The 19,587-nt window shown below is 39.1% G+C and overlaps 7 protein-coding genes across 7 annotated transcripts; 3 read left to right on the top strand and 4 right to left on the bottom strand.

Annotated features, from left to right (window-relative positions):
- Positions 1 to 30: 30 nt before the first annotated feature.
- Positions 31 to 1,890, top strand: ATC70_001608 (uncharacterized protein; the record flags this gene model as incomplete). The annotated part of the gene is made up of 5 exons (XM_064821002.1): positions 31 to 171; positions 233 to 303; positions 358 to 882; positions 940 to 1,711; positions 1,777 to 1,890. 5 exons carry the CDS (start codon positions 31 to 33, stop codon positions 1,888 to 1,890), a joined length of 1,623 nt encoding a protein of 540 aa, XP_064684922.1.
- Positions 1,891 to 2,603: 713 nt separating this feature from the next.
- Positions 2,604 to 3,806, top strand: ATC70_001609 (uncharacterized protein; the record flags this gene model as incomplete). Its single annotated transcript, XM_064821003.1, has 1 exon — positions 2,604 to 3,806. The coding sequence occupies one exon, from the start codon at positions 2,604 to 2,606 to the stop codon at positions 3,804 to 3,806; it is 1,203 nt and encodes a 400-aa protein (XP_064684923.1).
- A 277-nt stretch (positions 3,807 to 4,083) lies between these two features.
- ATC70_001610 (uncharacterized protein) lies at positions 4,084 to 4,992 on the bottom strand (the record flags this gene model as incomplete). Its single annotated transcript, XM_064821004.1, has 4 exons — positions 4,084 to 4,343; positions 4,398 to 4,466; positions 4,523 to 4,722; positions 4,775 to 4,992. The coding sequence occupies 4 exons, from the start codon at positions 4,990 to 4,992 to the stop codon at positions 4,084 to 4,086; spliced, it is 747 nt and encodes a 248-aa protein (XP_064684924.1).
- Positions 4,993 to 5,520: 528 nt separating this feature from the next.
- Positions 5,521 to 6,339, bottom strand: ATC70_001611 (uncharacterized protein; the record flags this gene model as incomplete). The annotated part of the gene is made up of 5 exons (XM_064821005.1): positions 5,521 to 5,728; positions 5,796 to 5,961; positions 6,013 to 6,023; positions 6,091 to 6,212; positions 6,265 to 6,339. 5 exons carry the CDS (start codon positions 6,337 to 6,339, stop codon positions 5,521 to 5,523), a joined length of 582 nt encoding a protein of 193 aa, XP_064684925.1.
- A 126-nt stretch (positions 6,340 to 6,465) lies between these two features.
- ATC70_001612 (Mitogen-activated protein kinase) lies at positions 6,466 to 7,992 on the bottom strand (the record flags this gene model as incomplete). Its single annotated transcript, XM_064821006.1, has 1 exon — positions 6,466 to 7,992. The coding sequence occupies one exon, from the start codon at positions 7,990 to 7,992 to the stop codon at positions 6,466 to 6,468; it is 1,527 nt and encodes a 508-aa protein (XP_064684926.1).
- A 5,332-nt stretch (positions 7,993 to 13,324) lies between these two features.
- ATC70_001613 (uncharacterized protein) lies at positions 13,325 to 14,155 on the top strand (the record flags this gene model as incomplete). Its single annotated transcript, XM_064821007.1, has 1 exon — positions 13,325 to 14,155. The coding sequence occupies one exon, from the start codon at positions 13,325 to 13,327 to the stop codon at positions 14,153 to 14,155; it is 831 nt and encodes a 276-aa protein (XP_064684927.1).
- A 4,429-nt stretch (positions 14,156 to 18,584) lies between these two features.
- Positions 18,585 to 19,400, bottom strand: ATC70_001614 (uncharacterized protein; the record flags this gene model as incomplete). The annotated part of the gene is made up of 3 exons (XM_064821008.1): positions 18,585 to 18,698; positions 18,764 to 19,239; positions 19,295 to 19,400. 3 exons carry the CDS (start codon positions 19,398 to 19,400, stop codon positions 18,585 to 18,587), a joined length of 696 nt encoding a protein of 231 aa, XP_064684928.1.
- Positions 19,401 to 19,587: the final 187 nt, after the last annotated feature.

The following is a 19,587-nucleotide window of genomic DNA, read 5'->3' on the forward strand; positions in this document are numbered from 1 at the left end:
TCTTTTTCTTCATCATATCTATCACACAAAATGGGTAAAAAACCTTTCATTGACAAGAAATCAGCCAAGCATTTTCATGTTGTTCATCGTTCTCAGAAGGATCCTTTGATCAATGACTCTGAGGCTCCTGATCGTGTGCTTCAGGAAGTGCTGCCTATTAATCAAATGAAGGTAGGACAGTAAAATAAGGAGTGAATGTGTCAAGTATTGATCCCGTTTTATTTTTTCGCAGCATAAATCTCAAGAAGAGATTGAAAGAGTGAAAGCCAAACCTCAAAAATTGACCCAGGATGAGATTGATCAGTAAGGACCACTGCTAGAGGCTTCATAAGACCGACATCTAAACTTTTCTGTTAGACGTATTGGCCAAGCAGCACAATATGGTATCTTTTTTGACGATGGAGAGTACGATTACACTCAGCACTTGAAGCCTATCGGCGGCACTGATTCCGTCTTTTTGGAGGCTCCCACCAAGAAGGAAAAGCCAAAAACCTTGAACGACAGTATGTTCAAGGATGATGATGTGCACAGAGATCAAAAGAACCCCAACTTGTTTCAATTACCCACTAATGTGCTGCCCTCCAACATTGAAATGAGCGTCGGTGTCATGAATCAATCCACAGGTCTTGATGGCGGCCTTCAGCCTGACATGGATCCTCGATTGCGTGAAGTACTTGAGGCTCTGTCCGATGAAGAATACGTTGAAAATGATTTGGATGATGACTTTTTCGAGGCGCTCAATGCTGATGGTGAGCCTTATGATCCAGCCGAAGATGAAGAATATTACGACTCTGAGGAAGAATACGAGGACTATGAAGTTGAAGGCGAGGAAGGGGAAGAGATCAATGAAGAGAACTACGACTGGCAAGCAGCATTCAACAAGTATGGGTCCTCATTTTCGCCTTGTGTAGATTAAATATACTCACCTTCTAACCGTAGATTCAAGTTGAGTCAAAAACGCAGAACAGCAGGTTCTGATGATGGATCTGACGATTTTGACCGCCAAACCAAGCAAACTGGATTCTCAGTCTCATCTTCAGCCATGCATCGTAACACGCAACTGCGCTTATTAGATGATCGATTCGAAAAAATCGAAGAAGAGTACGCAGACGACGACGATGAAAGCGAATACGACAGCAACGCAGAAGATCTCGAAGAGCGCGCTGATTTCGATGCCATTCTGGATGAATTCTTGGAAAAGTATGAGATTGTGGGCAAAAAGATGCAACCCAAGTTAGAAGGCGAGACCTCTGCTGCCAAATTAGACAGCATGCGTCAAGGCCTGATCAAGCCCAGTGTCGTTGAGGAGGAAAAGAAGGAGATGGAGCGCACAACAAGACAAAAGCTGACTCAATCTGCATTGGAGCCCAAGCTGGAGAGACCTGTGCAAAGACAAAGGGAAACCTGGGATGTTCAAAGTGTCATTTCCACCTATTCTAATCTCGAAAACCACCCCTCACTTATCAACGACAAAGGACCATCAAAAAGAATCCGCATTGATCCCAAGACTGGCATGCCTGTGTTGGTAGAGGTGGAGCGTAAACAGAAGAAGAAGCAGCAACAAGTAGAGAGCGACGCTGAAGAGGAGGGAGAAGAAGAGGATGACGAAGAAGATCAGGTACCCTTAGAGAATAAGGGTGAACCCAGATCAAAGGCCGAGACAAAAGAAGAAAAGAGAGCACGAAAACAAGCCATTAAAGAGGCAAAAAAGGTAAAGCCATTTGCATTGGATAAGGGATAGGTAGAAAATAGAAATTTATTCTGTGTTTTATATAGAATCGTCGAGAAGAGAAGAAATCCACCAAATCCGCATTCAAAACTGAAGAGAATCGCCAAAAGAAGATTCTTCAACAAAAGCGTCAAGCAAAGGGCGCTACCCATATTCCTTGATCTATCATATATATATATATTAGAATTTTTGCATGTATATTTTTTCAATAAAAAAAAAAAAACCATAAAGCAGGCTTAAACGGCATCAGGTCCCCCCCACACACACACATCCCAAGAAAATCTCGGTAAAATCAGTTGCCATGTTGTCGGCGTAAGAGCCGGGTAAAGGCTAAACTGACAGAAATCAAAAAGCCCTGTCTGTGTAATCTGCCAACGCACTGCATATTGTACTCTTTTCTCGGCACGGGCATCCAATGGACCCTCTTTCCCAAAGGACTCACGCAATGCCAGTATAAACAAGATGCTTGTTTGACACATGTACATTGCTCAATTGAGACGCAGATCAAGTCAACATGTGAGAAGCCTGATATATCAAGTTTTTTCGTCAACCACGGATGTTTCCAATGATATGGATTCGGTAAAATGAAAACCCTGCTCAAACATAGCAAATGAATGCACTTTTTTTTGGTTTCTTGACAGGTGGTTTTATATTAATATTTATAATTCAATAAAAAAGAAGATTCTGTAGCTAATAAGTATATAAACGCACTAGCAAGAATTTTTTTTTCTGATTTCACACAAATCTCTTCTTCCTCTTGCTCTTTACATGTGCAATGATTAAAAAAGCAATAAACAGTCTGTTGTCAGTTGGCAATTCGTTTCAATGGAGCTGGATTCAGTACCCTTTCTTTGCTGCACTTGTCATTTTCGATATGGTGTATATTCAATTCCCTCCACTTTGGGTTCGACTCATATTACTATGCTTATTAGTGTCATCGCCGTTTATACCTTACATTAGAAGATTTACCGTACCCGCCATGGTCGTCTTCACTTGGCTCATCACATTCTATGCCGTGCAATTTATTCCCAGCACAATCAAGCCTCAGCACATCTTTGTTAACATCTTGCCGACACTTGAACGTATCATTTATGGCGCCAATTTGTCAGAAATCATCTCCCAACATACAAGCCCTGTATTGGACATCTTTGCCTGGTTGCCTTATGGTATCATTCATTTCGCTTTTCCATTTGCCTTTTCCTTGGCCCTGTTTATCTTTGGCCCTCCAGGTACACTGGCGGTATTCGGTCAAGCATTTGGCTACATGAATTTGGCTGGTGTATTGACTCAACTTGTATTCCCAACATCACCGCCATGGTATGAGCTTTCTTACGGCTCAGCTCCTGCTGATTACTCTGTGCATGGCCAACCTGGTGGATTAGCTCGAATTGATGAGATTTTGGGCTTGGATTTGTACGGTACAACATTTGGTAATTCTCCTCTTGTGTTTGGTGCTTTCCCATCTCTTCACTCTGGCTGCGCTACGATTGAAATGCTGTTTCTAGCTTGGTTATGTCCTAAAGCAAGACCTTATTGTGTTTTCCATGTTATGTGGATGTGGTTTGCTACCATGTATTTAACGCATCATTATCTCATTGATCTTGTCGGTGGCTCCATTTATGCTACACTTGCCTTCTTTTGCTTCCGCCGGTATCTTCCCATGATTCGTCCTGGATGTCTCACTCGTCTAGATTACATTGATTCGAAAGTGTCTGTAAAGAATTCCTTTGGTAACTTTGTTCGCTCCATTGAAATGGAAAGATTTATGAATACGCTGAGCATGGCCGAGCACGCTGATACCGAAGCCATGTTGATGAAGAGCGTACATCACGGTGTTGACAATGGCAGTTTTGTATTGACAGACGAGGATGAAGAAGAGCAAGAGGATTCCACCAACAGCTATGACCATGTACCTCTTCGTGCAGTTACAAAGAAGCACATGTATATAATCACCAACGCTGCCAGTGGCCCTTCATCGCTTCCATCGACATCAACATCGCCTACCTGTTCTGACCCTCCCTCACCTATTACACCCCATTCCGACGCCTTTTTCCAACAGGACGTTAAACAACATTAATAGCGCTGTATTCTACATATATTTACATACATTTTACATTCTAATTCCCTTAATTTCACTACTACTACATAGTCATATAATAAACTGCATCGCATTCCACAAATGTAACTATACAAACTTAAGGTACAAATCTCTTATGCACAGCATATAGAAAAGTCTTGGTATCAAAGTTTATTAAAGATTCTCTTGGAAGTTCGGCATTACTTCACCCCATGGCAGTTTTTATTCGTTCCACAAGGATAGGGTAGTAAATTCTACTGGGGATTCTACCATTGAATCATAGCTTTGATTCGTATTTTTCTGCTTCTTCATCGGTCATGACAGTGTGTGAGGGTGTCATGTCAAAGATATCCTGTGTCATTCTCAGTGTCATCCCCCATAAGTGGGGTTTTCTGTTGTTTTTGGTACTGAAGAATGGGATAGCGGCGACCTTGACAGATGGTGGAAATGGCGTGTGCATTTCAGGAGCAACCACAACGTCTCCCAAAGGGCTATAGGCCACAATGGGCTCTCTTAAAAGGTATTTGACAGGTATCCCTATTTAAATTGCTCAGTACATCTACAGCCATATTTGATATTTACAACATTTACAATGTATTTCGGCTACTTCAGACGTCTGAATTGTCAATGGTGGTGTGATAGCAGATACCTGCAAGAAAACTGTTTCATATTTGAGTATGAGATGGCTGTTGTTATCGTTGTTTAGGTTAAATTACCATGAGGTATCAGCACCATCATTAGCTTGTTCAATTTGATGTTTTTGATGTCCCGATGCTCCAATGTGCCTAATGGTATGAAGCTGGGCGAGCTCAGATCAATGCCAATCTCCTCTTTGCATTCACGAATCACTGTATCGAGATCAGATTTGTCTTGAGGCTCATTCTTGCCACCTGGAAATGCAACATGACCAGACCAGCTATACATAATGATTCACTAACAGCGCTAAAAAAAACGAGAATTTCACTTACAAATCCCCTGGATGTAAAGCACGCTGTATAAATAAAATTTCAGCCTCGCCTTGGGTGTCATTTACCCAGGATTGATTTAGGAATTCCATAGGCGACACGGCCAATTTCTCTGTTTGTTGTTGCTCTTGCGTAGCGGCTGTGGACGAATTTACTTCCAAATAGGGTCTCCAGCGAATAATGGCAGCAACACAGGCTCTCCTTACATTAGGTGCTGTCATTGTGTTGGGAACGTCATTGTTTGCAAATCTATTAAATAAGACTTTTAAGTCTGAAATTATTGTATAAGTAAGCTTGCAAGCCATTGGACGTCATGTTCTGATTCAACCTTGCTTGGACATTGTTTTGTTATAAAGGAGAGAGGAAAAGGGAATGCTAATTGTAATCACATTTACATCGGAAAAAGAAACTATCTTACCAACCGCTTTCCACGTGAGAATTTGGTCAAGGTCAAGTACAATGGTCATTGTTTCGAGCTTTGTGTGTGAATTCAGGCACATTTCGTTTTGAACGATGAAGAATATCCCTGAGAAAATCATGATTCCGCTGTATGTCCGGTGTTCACTTGTCAGAGCCTCCAAAACTAGCATTATTCGCTATTGGACGCCTATAGCAAATTGTGCCTCTGTTCATCCCAAACGCCCCTTCAAATCTCACACTGAATGCGTACTGTTACTACTGAATGATTTACAATTTATTACTTGATATAAAATGGTGTATTAATTTTCGCTGCCTCTCTCGCATTTGATCTATACTCTTCTTCTGTTGCTGTAGCTCTTCTTGCCCAAATCGAATGGAATATATCTATACTTGATCATATGGCTGATTTGTCTGCGCATAGTTAAACCAAACAAGATGATGAAATACATCAACAAGATGGGCCAGTAAACGGGAATATCAAAGAAGGGGATCAATGAACAGACGATTGAAATAACGGTTGCCTTGGTCACAGAGTACCTATGAACGCCAATGTCATTATCTTCCGATTCTCGCCTCCCTCTCTTTCCCTCTTTGAAAGTCTTACCAAAACTTGAACTCGGGTAAGCGACGAATAAATGGCTTGAATTCTTCATCATTCTTCATGGGAAGGGATGGTCCTTCTTCCATTTCACTTGCTTGAGTGTCCATTTCGACAGATGGGTCAAACTTTGGTGTCAAGAAGGCCAAGAACAGATTCAAAATGTAGATGCCTATCCTAATGTAAATGTCCCTTCTCTTGCTCATTATCTATCTCTTCGTACCTAAAGCATATCTACGCAATGAACAAACAGGCCGTTAGCTCTCTTTGCACCACTGTCTCCACCCAACAAGATACTTACGCAATAATATACCATCCCTCTGCATAAATGACACGAAACATGAACAGCACTAAAAGTACAGATGTACCTACCCATCTGTAAGGTGCAAAAGGTGTAACTTGGTCCAAAATTTGTTGAAAACGCTACATATTGTGTGAATTTTCCAGCTCAAACGTACATCCAAGCAGAACTTACTCTCTCAAGTTGGGATTTTTGCGCTAACAGGCTGGAAGTAGCGCCTTCACTTGGTTCACTTGCGAAATCATTCATTTTATCGGGAAAAAAAAAAAAAGCACACAAATAAAGTGAAAAAGAAGAAAAAGAAAATTAAAGGACACGAATTTTATTTAATTCAAACAACCAACACTGAACAAACTCTTTTCCTCAATAGGGAGTTTAAATCAGCTTGATTCCATTGACAAATAATCGATCAATAGCCTGGCAACAGATGGACAAATAGCCACAAGGCTCGATGCCCCATCTGCCTGCCTCGTACCAGCGAGTAATATCTGCATCAAAATCTGGCCGTTCACATTGCAATTCCGTTGGCCTCTGTTGAATGATGCTCAGGGCGACTTGAGTGATTTGCTCCTCCAGTTTGCGACTGTATCGACCAGCAAAGAGTCTATCAATCTTCACTTGACCCAAACGTGACAAAGACATATGAATACGAACAAATGTATTAGAAGAAGAGCAAATGCTGTTGACAATGGTGAGCTGTGTTAATTTGGGACATCGACGAGCAAGATAATCAAATACGCTGTTATCAAACATGACTTTGTCTAATGAGAATCGGTGTAACTTGACATGTTGAGAGGGATGTACCCACTTGTCGCCATTGTCCACTGTGTTTAGTCTGGCCATTGTATCGTACAGACCCAATGAAATCAACTGAGGACATTGATCAAGCACAAGGTCTACAGGTACATCAGATTGCTTGCCTAAATCCAGATGGGCTAGCTTGCGGCATGAGGCTAACGTTCCCAGGAGGGTTTCAGTGGCACTGCGTACACGCAGTAAAGAATGCAGTGTCATGGATGTCACTGCATGTTGTATCGTAAGCATCATTAAATCGTACGTACTTCGAGACAGACCAAATACAGATTCAATGGATATTTGCTTCAGTTGAATACCCATGGTGGAAATCGCTTCTAGCAGAACTTGATCTGGCAGTATGTTCCCTAGTGCCAAAGAGTTGACATGGAGGCATTTACGAACAAACGATGAATAAGCGCTGTATCGATTTAAAAGTATTGTGCCAATGTCGAGCTCTTCCTCCTCCTCCTCCTCCTCCTCTAAATCTGTTTTAGTGGAAGTTGGTGATGCTGATTGAATGCCCAGGTGTTGTAGTTGAGGGTATTTAAGTGCTGCATACATAAAGACAGGTTCAACGCTGCTGATAAAGTGTTGACTTTTGAGGGTGAAGTGCGTTAGTTTTGTTGCAACGTTCGTCTGAAAACCTAGTGTAATGGGCGACGTATCGAACTGTAGTACCGAAATATCAAGTGCCTCCAGCAAACTGCAATGTTGATGGACCTCTTCCAAATGCTTCAAGCATAGTTTTCCATCCGGCCAAGTCAACTTGATGTGCTGTAGTCGGTGTGGACTTGTCAAACATGGCCAAATGGGGCCATAAAATGCCAACTCAACTTCAGTCAAAACAGTCGTGTATGCTTGAAGAATGTGCAAGTTGTTCAACGATAAATTGCTTTGGTCTTCTTCTTCTTTGCGATTCCACATTAATACATGGTCAGGTATACGTAGGGATGTGATATTAGGACATATCATTGGCAACTTAGTGAGCTGGTTCAAGAATCTACAATACTGCTGTTTCGACGCCGAGAATGTGGGTGAGGGCAGAAACCGGATAGATTTGACATGCCTTCCAGTATCATCCATGGTATTGTAGCCTTGGTTGAGCATCCTGTAGAAGCTGCTGAATTGCCTTTGGCTTCCAATTGTTATATCTCGATACAGTAATTGTTTGAAAACAATATACCAATTCCAACAAACTTTAATACATTCTGCTCTCTCGTCATCTTGTAGATAGGATTCTATCAGCTGAAATACCTCGAATGGCAGCAATCTTGGCGCTTTGCTCATTGTTGTACTGGATAGAGAAAAGACAAAGGAGAAGAGCTGTATCTAACTTTATCTTTGATTTTCATCATGCTACAGGCTTTCGATAGGTTTCAGAATCTCCCGGTTTCACAGGATTCAGCAATTGTACATGATATTGTGCTTACAGGACGTGCACTTTGTACAAAGTCCATAGCTTCTAATATAGATGTGCGCTTTTGGCTTCTCAATAATCTTGGATATATTATAGGTTTATTGATACGATTCGTCCTTGATATGCAAAGGACTGATATAGAGCCACAATCTTTGGAAAAGAACAATCTACATTTCATGATATGGCAGGGAGTTCACGGCGCAACGCGAAGCAATGAAAAATACGAGGATTGCGGTTCAGTTATTAGCTGTCGCCTTAATCCTAGGCGACAACAACTATGATATGATCAACCGGGTTTGGCTGCCTTGTTTTCCAACAACGTATTATCTACGACGGATCAAATACCTGTAATCAGAAGGTTGTTGCATGCGAGCAAGAAAGCAAATTATATGCTCAGAATGAGACACGCAGCACTAACGTTAACACTACCATCCTTCGAACGTATTCTTTTTGGTAGTAACCATTGTGCAGAATTAAAATACTCTTCGAATGGTACTACTTTTGATAGCTATCCCACAGCTTTTATTCAGACAAACTCGTTTTTCAGATATTTTGAGTTTTTTCAAACAAAAGTATGTATTAAAACTGCACCAACAACTTATGCTTTGTACAAGCCTAAGCGTTAAGCATCGTTTGGGGCCTTACTCGGCTCGGTAGCATGAGTGATCATGGGCCTTTTACTGTGTTCAATATGTCAGCCCCAGCCGAAATTGTCCACCAAAGTCAATCGAGCAAGGCTAATTTTCGATACAGTGCAGTATATAAAGTCCTTGTTGTGCGTTGCTTTCATCATCCATTCCACGCCGTAAGCTTGTTAACTAGAGTTGAGCATCACAGGGACGCCTCTGTGCTGTGATAAACAAAAAATGTGTTTTTGCCACTGTAAACTATAGTTTTTTGGAGGGGTAGAAACCCCAATCCTTGCAAGGACGCATTGCAGATACTGAGTTTACTACGTCTCATTTTATAGAGCAAACACAGGAAAGCAAGATTAAATTCATGAAGAAAAAGTTTTCTCGCAAAATTTTGCTACAGTAACTTGATACTTTTAAAGCTCTAGTATCAATATTTAAAAGCTTGATTTGGATAATGCCTCCAATCTCTAGAAGGTTGAAATCACTTTGATAAGGTATTTTTTCTATCACAACAAGTACTGCTGCTGGTACTACTTATATAGCCATCGCGCATAGTACATCCAGAAAATATCCGTCAAATGAAACCGCATACGAAATGCTGGATCAAATAATTGCATCTTATTACCTTATATTTATATAAAGAAGAATTTATATTGTATGTATTTCGCTACCCTTTTATTACAAATATAAACTCATTATAGATGACAGCTCAATAAGAGATCAACTAGCTAGAATCCTTCGGTCTCTGAACCTCTCAGCCAATCATATTGCGTAAAAACTCCGCTGACCTAAAAAAAATTTGCGAGGGTTTCCCCCTGTTTTGATGTGAGGCAAAATTTTAAGCTCCGTTATACAGCAGTATAGCAGATGCTATCATCAAATTTCCCCCAGGTGCTAGAGCATGCCTTACTTACACCACCTAGCTTTTAAATTCTGGCATTGAGACTCTCAATCATCACTAAAGTAAGTAGCGATAACCAAGTGGAGGCGGCCTATCTACCTCCTAGCCTCGGATAATGTCTTGTTGAGCTTCAGGGATAGGCACATCCACACAACGTAAAAAAGGTATGCTTCAAAAGAAACATAATAATAAAAGAAAGAAGAAAAGAACATATTACTATAGGAGTAGAGTAGTATGCTGGCAAAAAAAAAGGATACCCACACAAAGTGGGTCAAAGAAAAGCATATCACAAATACAACATCAAAGATGGTCAAAATAATTCGTTGTTCTTGCAATAAAAATGCATACATGAGCAACGTGCATGGTAGTAATAGTCAGATGTAAAGCAACATGGCACAAATACGCACAACTGCAAAAGCAACAGTGGTATTGTAAGTTTGCAATACAACGTAATAACTATTGTTGTTTCATGTAAAGCTACAGAGGAAACACTACCAACAAAAGAAAGAAAAAAAAAGAAGAAAAAAGCGCAACAAGGCAAACATGATGAATGCATTATCACGAGAAAGGAAGTAATAATATAAACATTCAAAGAAGTTTTATATCATTGCGACCAGAAGAAAGAAGATACTTACCACTTACCACAGCCACAGATAGACCAGAAGAGTAAAGGCAATCACCGGAGACAGACCAGAAAACGAGCATGCACCAAATACAGTAGACCAGGAGAGACCAGACTAGCAGCAGCAGTAATACCAGCACCATAGAAAAACTAAAGAACGAACGGCATTAGAAGAGAGAAGACAAAGACCAAAGAGGTTACTTACCACTTATCACCACCACAGATAGACCAGATATTACGCAATTACCGGATATGGACCAGAGAACGAGCATGCACCAAATACAGTAGACCAGGAAAGACCAGATTAGCAGCAGCAGCAATACCAGCATCATAGAATAATAACTAAAGAACGAACGGCATTAGAGACCGTACAACGGCTAAAGAAGCAACCAACAGACATGACACACCAAGGAAGCAGACAGTAAGGATGGCAGAGAAGTAATGGCAGTAACACCCACGTCAAACAGACAAAAAGAATCATCAAAACCTAATAAACAAATTCAATTAATGTTAATTTTACGCCTTCCAGTGCTTGTTATTGAATGGTACCTAATATATTCCACTCTAAAGAAGCAGTATAAAATACTTCTAACAGTGCGCGACAGTGTTATCAAAAGATAGAGTGTTATTATCAATCAAACAGTTTCCAAGACCACCATGGTTTGATACTAAACGCGCTTTGCAAAAAAGGGAAAAAAAACGAGGGTATGGAAAAATAAGAGGGCGCCCTATCCGACGTCACGGCCAGTAGATTTAGTCTCGGTTTTCTGCAGTGGCAGCCGTAATTGCTGAATTTTAATTTGAAATTGTGCAGTGGGTATTTTCGTGTTCAAATTTGACATGATCTGACATCTTTTAAACATTTTTGCTAAATTTGACTATGAAAACTGTCGTTATCACATCCAGCTTTCTAATATAGCTTTACAGCACTAAAGAAGCTGCATCAAATGATGTTCATTACACTCCGCTTTCAGACCAATAATAATGAGCAATTTGCAAAAGTATGAAAACAGGTTTTCTGTAAATATGTCAAGATTTCGCATATACAAGTCTCATAGAAAGAGCTTCCATCGTTGCATTCCATCTTTACGATCAATTTGATCTGATATGTATCATAGGAAAGGCCTTCATTTCTGGGGTGAAAACCGCGATCGTTTGATATTCAAGAATTTTCCCTTGCTAATACTCATGAAAAACGATGATTTTCAGGAATTTGCAATGACCCAAAAAAATTGTGATAAAGCATCAATAAGTAAAGCGCAATCAAGGGAATTCGTTTGGTGCTATTCCAAGCGTCCAAAACGCTTTGTAGCATGAGTTATTCAAGTTGAAAAATGACTACATTTGGACAGAATTTGACCTAAACATAAGGCGTAGTGATGAATTCGTAATAATTGATGTATCATTTCTAAACCGGATCTCCAAATGCGTAGAAACAAGCAGTTCAAGCACCGATCACATCAGATCATAAACTTTGACATGAAACAGGATTCAGTTACAGTCCATATCATTGCATGTTCAGGATAATAGATTGGATCTATTATCCTATCACCCAAATCAACCCATCTAATACCTTATCCTCACATCAAATCCCTCAATTTGAATAGTATGTAAACCCTCTTATTTTCAATGTAATAAATGATATTCTTTACCTGATTGATTTCATACTCTTTTTTATAAATAATTTTTTTCTGACAATTCAATAATAGTCGATGATAATAATCAGTTGTCAACTGCATCTAAAACGAAAACAAAGGGCTTCTTTATTACAGGGCATATAACTAGCTTAAATATGATAGATACCTGGTAAATGACTACTATGTTGAGATGGTATATAAATAGCAGGCCACTGGAGTCTTATGGATTGCTGGTATAGCTTGTTGAGAGACCACCTAAGTCGATATGTTTCATGTAGTGTAGGTGGATCTCGATATCTTGACAACAGGGAGATTGAATCTATTGTACTTCCTGAGGCACTCTTGCACACTCTGTGGAATACATCCACTATGATCTGCATTCCGACAGTTCATCCAGTTACCAGATTTAGATATAAACTGTATGTACACTGGATTAGATGCATGATATCGATGTATACTATAAAAAGATATGGACTTCAGATACTACGCTAGTACTATAAGATTCATACTATATAAGATATAGGCTATAGATGGCACCACGGACATGGATGGCACTATAGACTTATACTTGTATTCCGACATTGACTACGGATGTTTACCATATCTGGATAGGCACCAAGATTAATGCAATATGAGCTTGTTGCTTCAGATATGCACTTTATGATCCACGCTATAAGACACATGCTTATATCCGTGATACTAGCTACAGATACTTTATGTACTACAGGCTTGTACTATATATGAGACATGCTATAGACATGCCATATATCCAGATACATGCTAAAGATGTATGCTTAGCGATATACACTCAGATATGTACTATTAATATACAGTGCGCGAAAAAAACGTTCCAGTGTTTTGCCAATTCGTAGTTTTACACTTACAGCGCTGTCAATTTTTTCCAGTTTTAAAACTAAAGTGAGACTACGAAAGCTTGAGTTTTTAACCACAAAATGAGCTACTAAAATAATTGATACAGTAGATATTAAGCAAGTGCAACTGACATAAATTAAAAAATTTCGATTTTGTAAAATTGGAAATATCGCTTGATGACCTTATTGTTTGTATACATTCCACGAAAATAATCTGAGAGCCGTAATTTTTTATATCAGTTATGTTTAAAATGTTAGTTATCCGAGGAATGCTTAGAAAAGTATAAAGAAGCCTGAGATTTTGGTCTTTTCCCTCATTATATTTTACCATCTTTACTTCATCATTTTTTTTAACATGACACGTCCCATTCCTCAGGAGGTTCAAGGATCTGTCAAAGCTCTTTTCAACCAAGGTTGCTCCCTCCGTGCCATTCAAAAAATCTTCCCAAATTTGTCCGTCAGTGTACTTTCTCGCTATAGGAAGAAGTTTCTTGGTCATTCAAAACATGCCAAACCCGGAAGACGCAGCAAAATTACTACGCAAAATATGAACTACATTGAGAGGAATCTCCGCAATGGTAATTTAGACGGCCCCAAGAGTGTGCAGTGCTACCTTGCTCATATGGGAGTTCAGATGACTTTGAGGAATATACAGTATATACTCAAGCGCAAAGGGTTCAAGGCTAAACGAAAGGTAAAGACCAATTTCGTGTCTGCGGAGAACCGGAAAAAACGTCTTGTGTGGGCCAAGAGACATCGACATTTGACTGCGGACGATTGGCGTAAATGGGGATTTTCCGATGAAACCAGGGTCAACATTTGGGGATCTGACGGCGAATCTTTCTACTGGACTGACAGGCCCACTGAGTTGATGCCTCATCAAACTGAGGCTCAAGTTCAGGGAGATGGTGGTGGCGTTGTTTTCTGGGGCATGATAACAGCGGAGGAACCCAGCTATGGTTCCACTATTACCGAAGGAACTGTTAACTCAGAAGGTTATGCTGAAATTCTGGACTCATCTTTGCTAGACACTATCGAGTACTATGGGCTGGACAAGAAAACGTTTAGATTCCAGCAAGATAACGCAAGACCACATACTTCTGGTCCCATTGAAAAATGGTTCACGTATCACGGATTCTCTGTTCAAAATGTTCTTGATTGGCCTCCCCCCAAAGCCCTGACCTAAACCCCATTGAACATGTCTGGCATCAACTAAAACGTCGTTTGAACAAGTACCCTACTAGGGCCACCAGCATTTCTGAGTTAGAAGACAGAATTGAACAGGAATGTTATAAATTCACAAAAGAAGACTGCCTTAAATACATAGGCAGCATGCCACGCCGAATCAAAGCGGTTATCAAGAGTAAAGGTGGTCCAACTAAATATTGAGCTTTTTTATAAGATTTAATAAATTCGACTTTTCACTTTTCATGAGGCTACCATTCTTTTTCTAACTACGTGAATAAAGTGCATAATATATCATCTGATAGCCAACTACTTAGGCTATTTATGAAACTAAGCAAACCCCAGTAGCTTTGATATTTGCAGAGAAAGCTGGCTATAAGTGCAATTTGGCAAAACACTGGAACGTTTTTTTCGCGCACTGTAGACTAAGAAGACTGTACCTATCGGATACATGCTACTAGATCGATATTAATTATCCTTATAGAAAGGATAGATCAGGGTACTTCGGATGAGAGTCTAATTATTCATCCAGACAGAGCTAAATCATGATTAGCTTGCTGGAGTTGTCTTTTAGCATGATTAGACATTAGTTGATCTGAGTTGACTTATTTGTTAATCTAATTAATAGAACTTTATCCATTGTTATAGTATATAAGAAGGATCATCTACCTGGCCAGTAGAGATACTTCAGTTTACTTTACAACACCTGTCAGTTTGATAATAAAACATACCTTTATCAAGTTGACTTTACTTTTTTATATTCTTTTTTTCCGTGAATTTTAGTCTATAAAGCCTCAAATTCCACACACACAATTGACTGGACTTGTAAACATAGATGTGATATGATACGATGAACATCATCTATGTTGCTACACTGTAGAAGTGGCTTGGAGAAAGTGAATGTACCCTAAGATGCATGCTTGCATGCAACATATCTATTGTAAATTTGCAAATTTCAAAAATCTTCGTTTCCTCATCACCTACACTTCCTATCTAAAATCCAATTGCACCATCGTCTTCTACACAAAAAATCGCTATAGTAACATGCTAATTTCAAAGCTCTAGCATCACTTTTTCAAAAATCGATGTTCGATCGTCCAAAAGTTGGAAACTTGAAAAACAAAAAACATTTTGTACATCCAGGTCCTCATGGGTAAAGAAATTAGAATCTCATAAAACTTAAATATGCTGTAGAGTGATGATATTGGAGCAACTTCTAAGCGGGGATATTATATTGGAAAAGCTTACTTCATGAGTTAATCGACATTGAAGATGCTATTTCTAAGCGGGGGAATATGCATGCCTTAAATGACAAATCTTACTGTAATTGAACAAAGCAAGCTATAACTGTCTATTCTTGACAAAAAAATTCTTCAACATGTCAAGTATCTATTGATAACTTGAAACCAGCAAGTTAAGATGGCCCTTTTCGTACGCTCCGATTTTTAAAATGCTTGGTCAAATGCACACTTGTGTGGTGTACACATGCGGAAGGTCAACGGAACTTCAATTTCTAATATTCTGAATGAGGATACATGGGATTCCAAAATCTATCGGCCTTAACATTACGCGTTTCTTGATAGTAAACACCTCTTCAAACTTATATGAAACTTGTAGAGAATATAAAGGAGAATACAATGGTGTTTGTTTCAAGTCTCTGTTGTACATTGCTTACCTGATATTTGGTACGATTGCTTTTGCAATTTCTTGACTACTCTTTTCTAAAGATTAATCAGTATCCATCATCAAAACATTTTGTTAAGCATTACTAAACATTTTAGACCAAAAAATTTCCTATCGAATGAGCTATTACTTGAAGCTCTAGCATGATTCTATCATGAAATATTGACAATACTGTCCTGACCAAAAAATCGTCGCCAGATTTTTCCCTTGCCATCGCAGGCAGATTGTGAACCGAAATTGATGATTTTGCACGATACCCTTTTTTGGCCATATCTCAACAAATACTCATTGAAATTGCACAAAACAAAAACAACTCGATAGCTTTACGTTGTATCCATTATAATGTTAAAATTTTAGGTACCAGGTGTATCTTCCGTTTATGAACTCGCTTAAAATCATATATTTTATGAGCTACAAGCAGAGGAATTTCAAAACTCAAGAATAAATCTATACAAATCATACCATCGTATAGAGAATTGAAAGAGAAACAGAAGCAACTAAGCTTAAACCTCACGTTCACTCATTGAAATTCTGCGGTACTACGACGGCTCTTTGAAAATTGTCCATCTTGACTCTTCTTTCTCATTACTCATCCACATTATCCACAACAAGCCCAATTCTAACTCGTATTAATCGAATAAAGTACTCTCTACAACCTTTACTACACATATAATCATCATTTGTATAGTAATCCAATGACTCTTATTGATAGCATCGACTCTAAATTTGCAAATTTCAAAAATCTCCAATTCCTCAGCGGCAACCCATTCTCTCTAAAACCCAATTGTACCACCGTTTCTCTCGCAAGATTTGGCTGTAGAAACCTGCTACTTTTACAGTTCGAATTTCAAAATCTAGAGAATGTAACAAAAAAAAAGTGAAAGTAAACAAGGCAGAGAAAAGGCTGAGTGAACGTTTTTTTTTTTAATATGCCTGGTTGCAAAATAAAACATAATGAGTCGTGTTGGACCGCTTTGAAAATATGGTTGTAAGAAGTCTGCTTGATTTGCAGTAGTATTTCCCAGAGCTTGTAAATATATGATTTACGAAGCATCTAAGCTAACCACAGATACAACCTCAACCATTGCCGTCGGCTCGGTAATCATCACTCACACCACAAGCACACTCATAATCGCAGAGAGAGAAATAAAGCTGTTGGCGCTAGATTCCACCCAAGACGAAAGAAAAAACGTACTGGGATGCCGTTAACCATGTCTTTACGAAGAAAAGATAAAACAAAGGGATGCTATGTAAGGAAAAGGAGATGTTCTATAAGAAAAACGATACAATCTGTCATACAAAGCTCTGAATTAACATACTGCAGTTGTTTAACGCTAATGATTGAATGACGTTGAAGACATTTTTATATATTACACACTGTTTCTTATGCCAATTAACCATATTTAATGTACTAGAGGAAGCGGAAACTGCCAGATCAATGGAAACATCCATAAATCTGTGATGAAAATTGCAAGTTACTAAACTATTCTGATCAAGTATCAGGAACACCAATGTCTTGGGACCTGAAAATAGCAATCAAATGTATTTATACTTCGTATGCCTCATATATCTTGATACGATGGCATACTCCTCACCATAAAACGAAGCCTCTATATATAGATTCAATGAACCAGTCAAAAGATTTGGAATATACTGAATGCTGGCAGGAACCCAAATTCTCTGTGGTACATGAACTGCATATAACATACTATCAGGGAATGCCAAGGCTGTCAGCGTACATGATAAATTTTAATTCATGATTTGTTCCGAGAGGGTTCAATGTGCCTGAAATTGCTTCTCATGCTATAGCAAATGTTTATGTGATTCAGCTATGTAACATAAGAAGCTTATAAGGTGAAGTGCAGTATATACGATAAAACGGAATTTATCATAGACGCGCATTGTAAACCTTGATCCAGAGGTTTAAAAATGTACAATATTCTTGTGTAAAACTCCTCTGGGCTGGCAATTTTGATTTCAATATCTTTATTTATATACTGTAACTCTTGGTGATCCAAGTAGTGGTGTATGCTACTATAGAAATTAGTTGTAGTAGACGGCTTGCAATTTCCATATAAACTGTAGATCACTGATGTCATTACGAAGAGAACAATTTACTTGAGCTTTGCTCTGATAAGACAAAGATATATGTACTTTACCGAGTCGCTTGCCGATCTGATATTGTCGTTTATGTTACAACAAGTATTTAAAATTAGCAACATGTTGTGTTTCTGCTATACCGAATGATTACAAATAATTTCCCCCCATTTAAGCGGCTATCAGAGCTTAATTGATGATTCAATTTCAAGGTATCTTTGTTCAAGATGCTGTGAGGGTACTGACAATGACCGCGACTTCACTGAAGAATGATTTCCAAGGTATAAAATGCGACAGAACAATTACTCCTCTGCAATCCTTTCTTCATTCTAATTTTCAACTTCACGATGCTCTTTAGGCAATACGCAATACTCGCTCTGGTGATCTCTGTTACATTAAACTTGACTTCTGCTGATTCCACCTGCCAATGTATTCAAGATGTTGGATCTGAAATGTCTCGATGTCCAGGATCTTCTTGGAATATGGATATTGCTGGTTACAGAGGAAATTGCATAAGAAAACACAAATACCGAACCGGTGAATGTGTCTGCACAGGCTGCTTTACATGTCAAGACGTAGATTTACGATAGATGTCGCCCTCGTATATACTGTATGTACACAACCAATTTATTATTTATATATGGTGATAGCTAATGACCAACAGTTTGTTGCAATTCCTTTTCCTTTTTCGATTCCACTGCCACTCTTAAAAATCCTTGCACCTTTTCCACTGCTTCAAAACATAGATCATGACATGAAAAATACTATAAAAGAATCTGTAAATAAAAAACCCCTTATTGTTACTATGATATTGTTTCCTAAAACTTACCTCGTCTTCACTGAATAAGCCCTCTGAATCAGACAATAACACCATTGGCTTTGTATTGACATTATCAAAAGCAAATGTGTGGACTGACTTGGCATTCTCCAATTCAACGGCGGTAGGATCCAACACCAAATCATTTGTCTTGCGATCGACCATAGCTGTGATAGCAGCAGCCATGTGCTTCATGGGTATACCAGCATCTAGCAAGGCCAATGTAATGGCATTGACAGAGGCAGCCAGAATAGCACCATCGTCTTTTGTGATTTGAATGACAATTTGTACTAGTGTACGAGGAAGCATACCGCCGAGAATAACAGGTTCAAATGCAGTACGTAAGATGCTCTCCAACAATTTCTCTCTGGTGGTAGCTACTCCCTTTGCAGGTCGAACGACAACTTCTACTGTAGCTTCGTCTAATTTTTCATCACGAATCTGAACATCCATAGGGCCTGATACTGAGCAAATAACTGATGTGGAGCCTTGTTGTACTGACATGTCAATAACAATCTTCATGTCGTCTATGATCCTGCTTACCAAATTCGAATTTGGACGAACCATCAGCTCTATTCAAGATGTTTTGAGAGGCTGAAAATGCTCTCAGTTGGGTATTGTCAGTGCGACGATCAGGTCTGCTGGCCATTGTTTGTATATTATAGTAAAAAGGTGTGGTTCTTGATTATCTGAAATGAGAAAAACCTTTCATTTCAATAGAACCGCAATATCTCCAGTCACAGAAATGTTGGTTTTGCATGAGTTGAATCAGGCACGCAACGTTACTTTGGGACAAGAGGAGAATAAATGATTTAATGGCAACAGTGTAAAGATGG

The sequence above is a fragment of the Mucor velutinosus genome (genome assembly GCF_035048745.1).
Source record: "Mucor velutinosus strain NIH1002 chromosome Unknown tig00000041, whole genome shotgun sequence".
NCBI classification, from domain to species: Eukaryota; Fungi; Mucoromycota; class Mucoromycetes; order Mucorales; family Mucoraceae; genus Mucor; species Mucor velutinosus.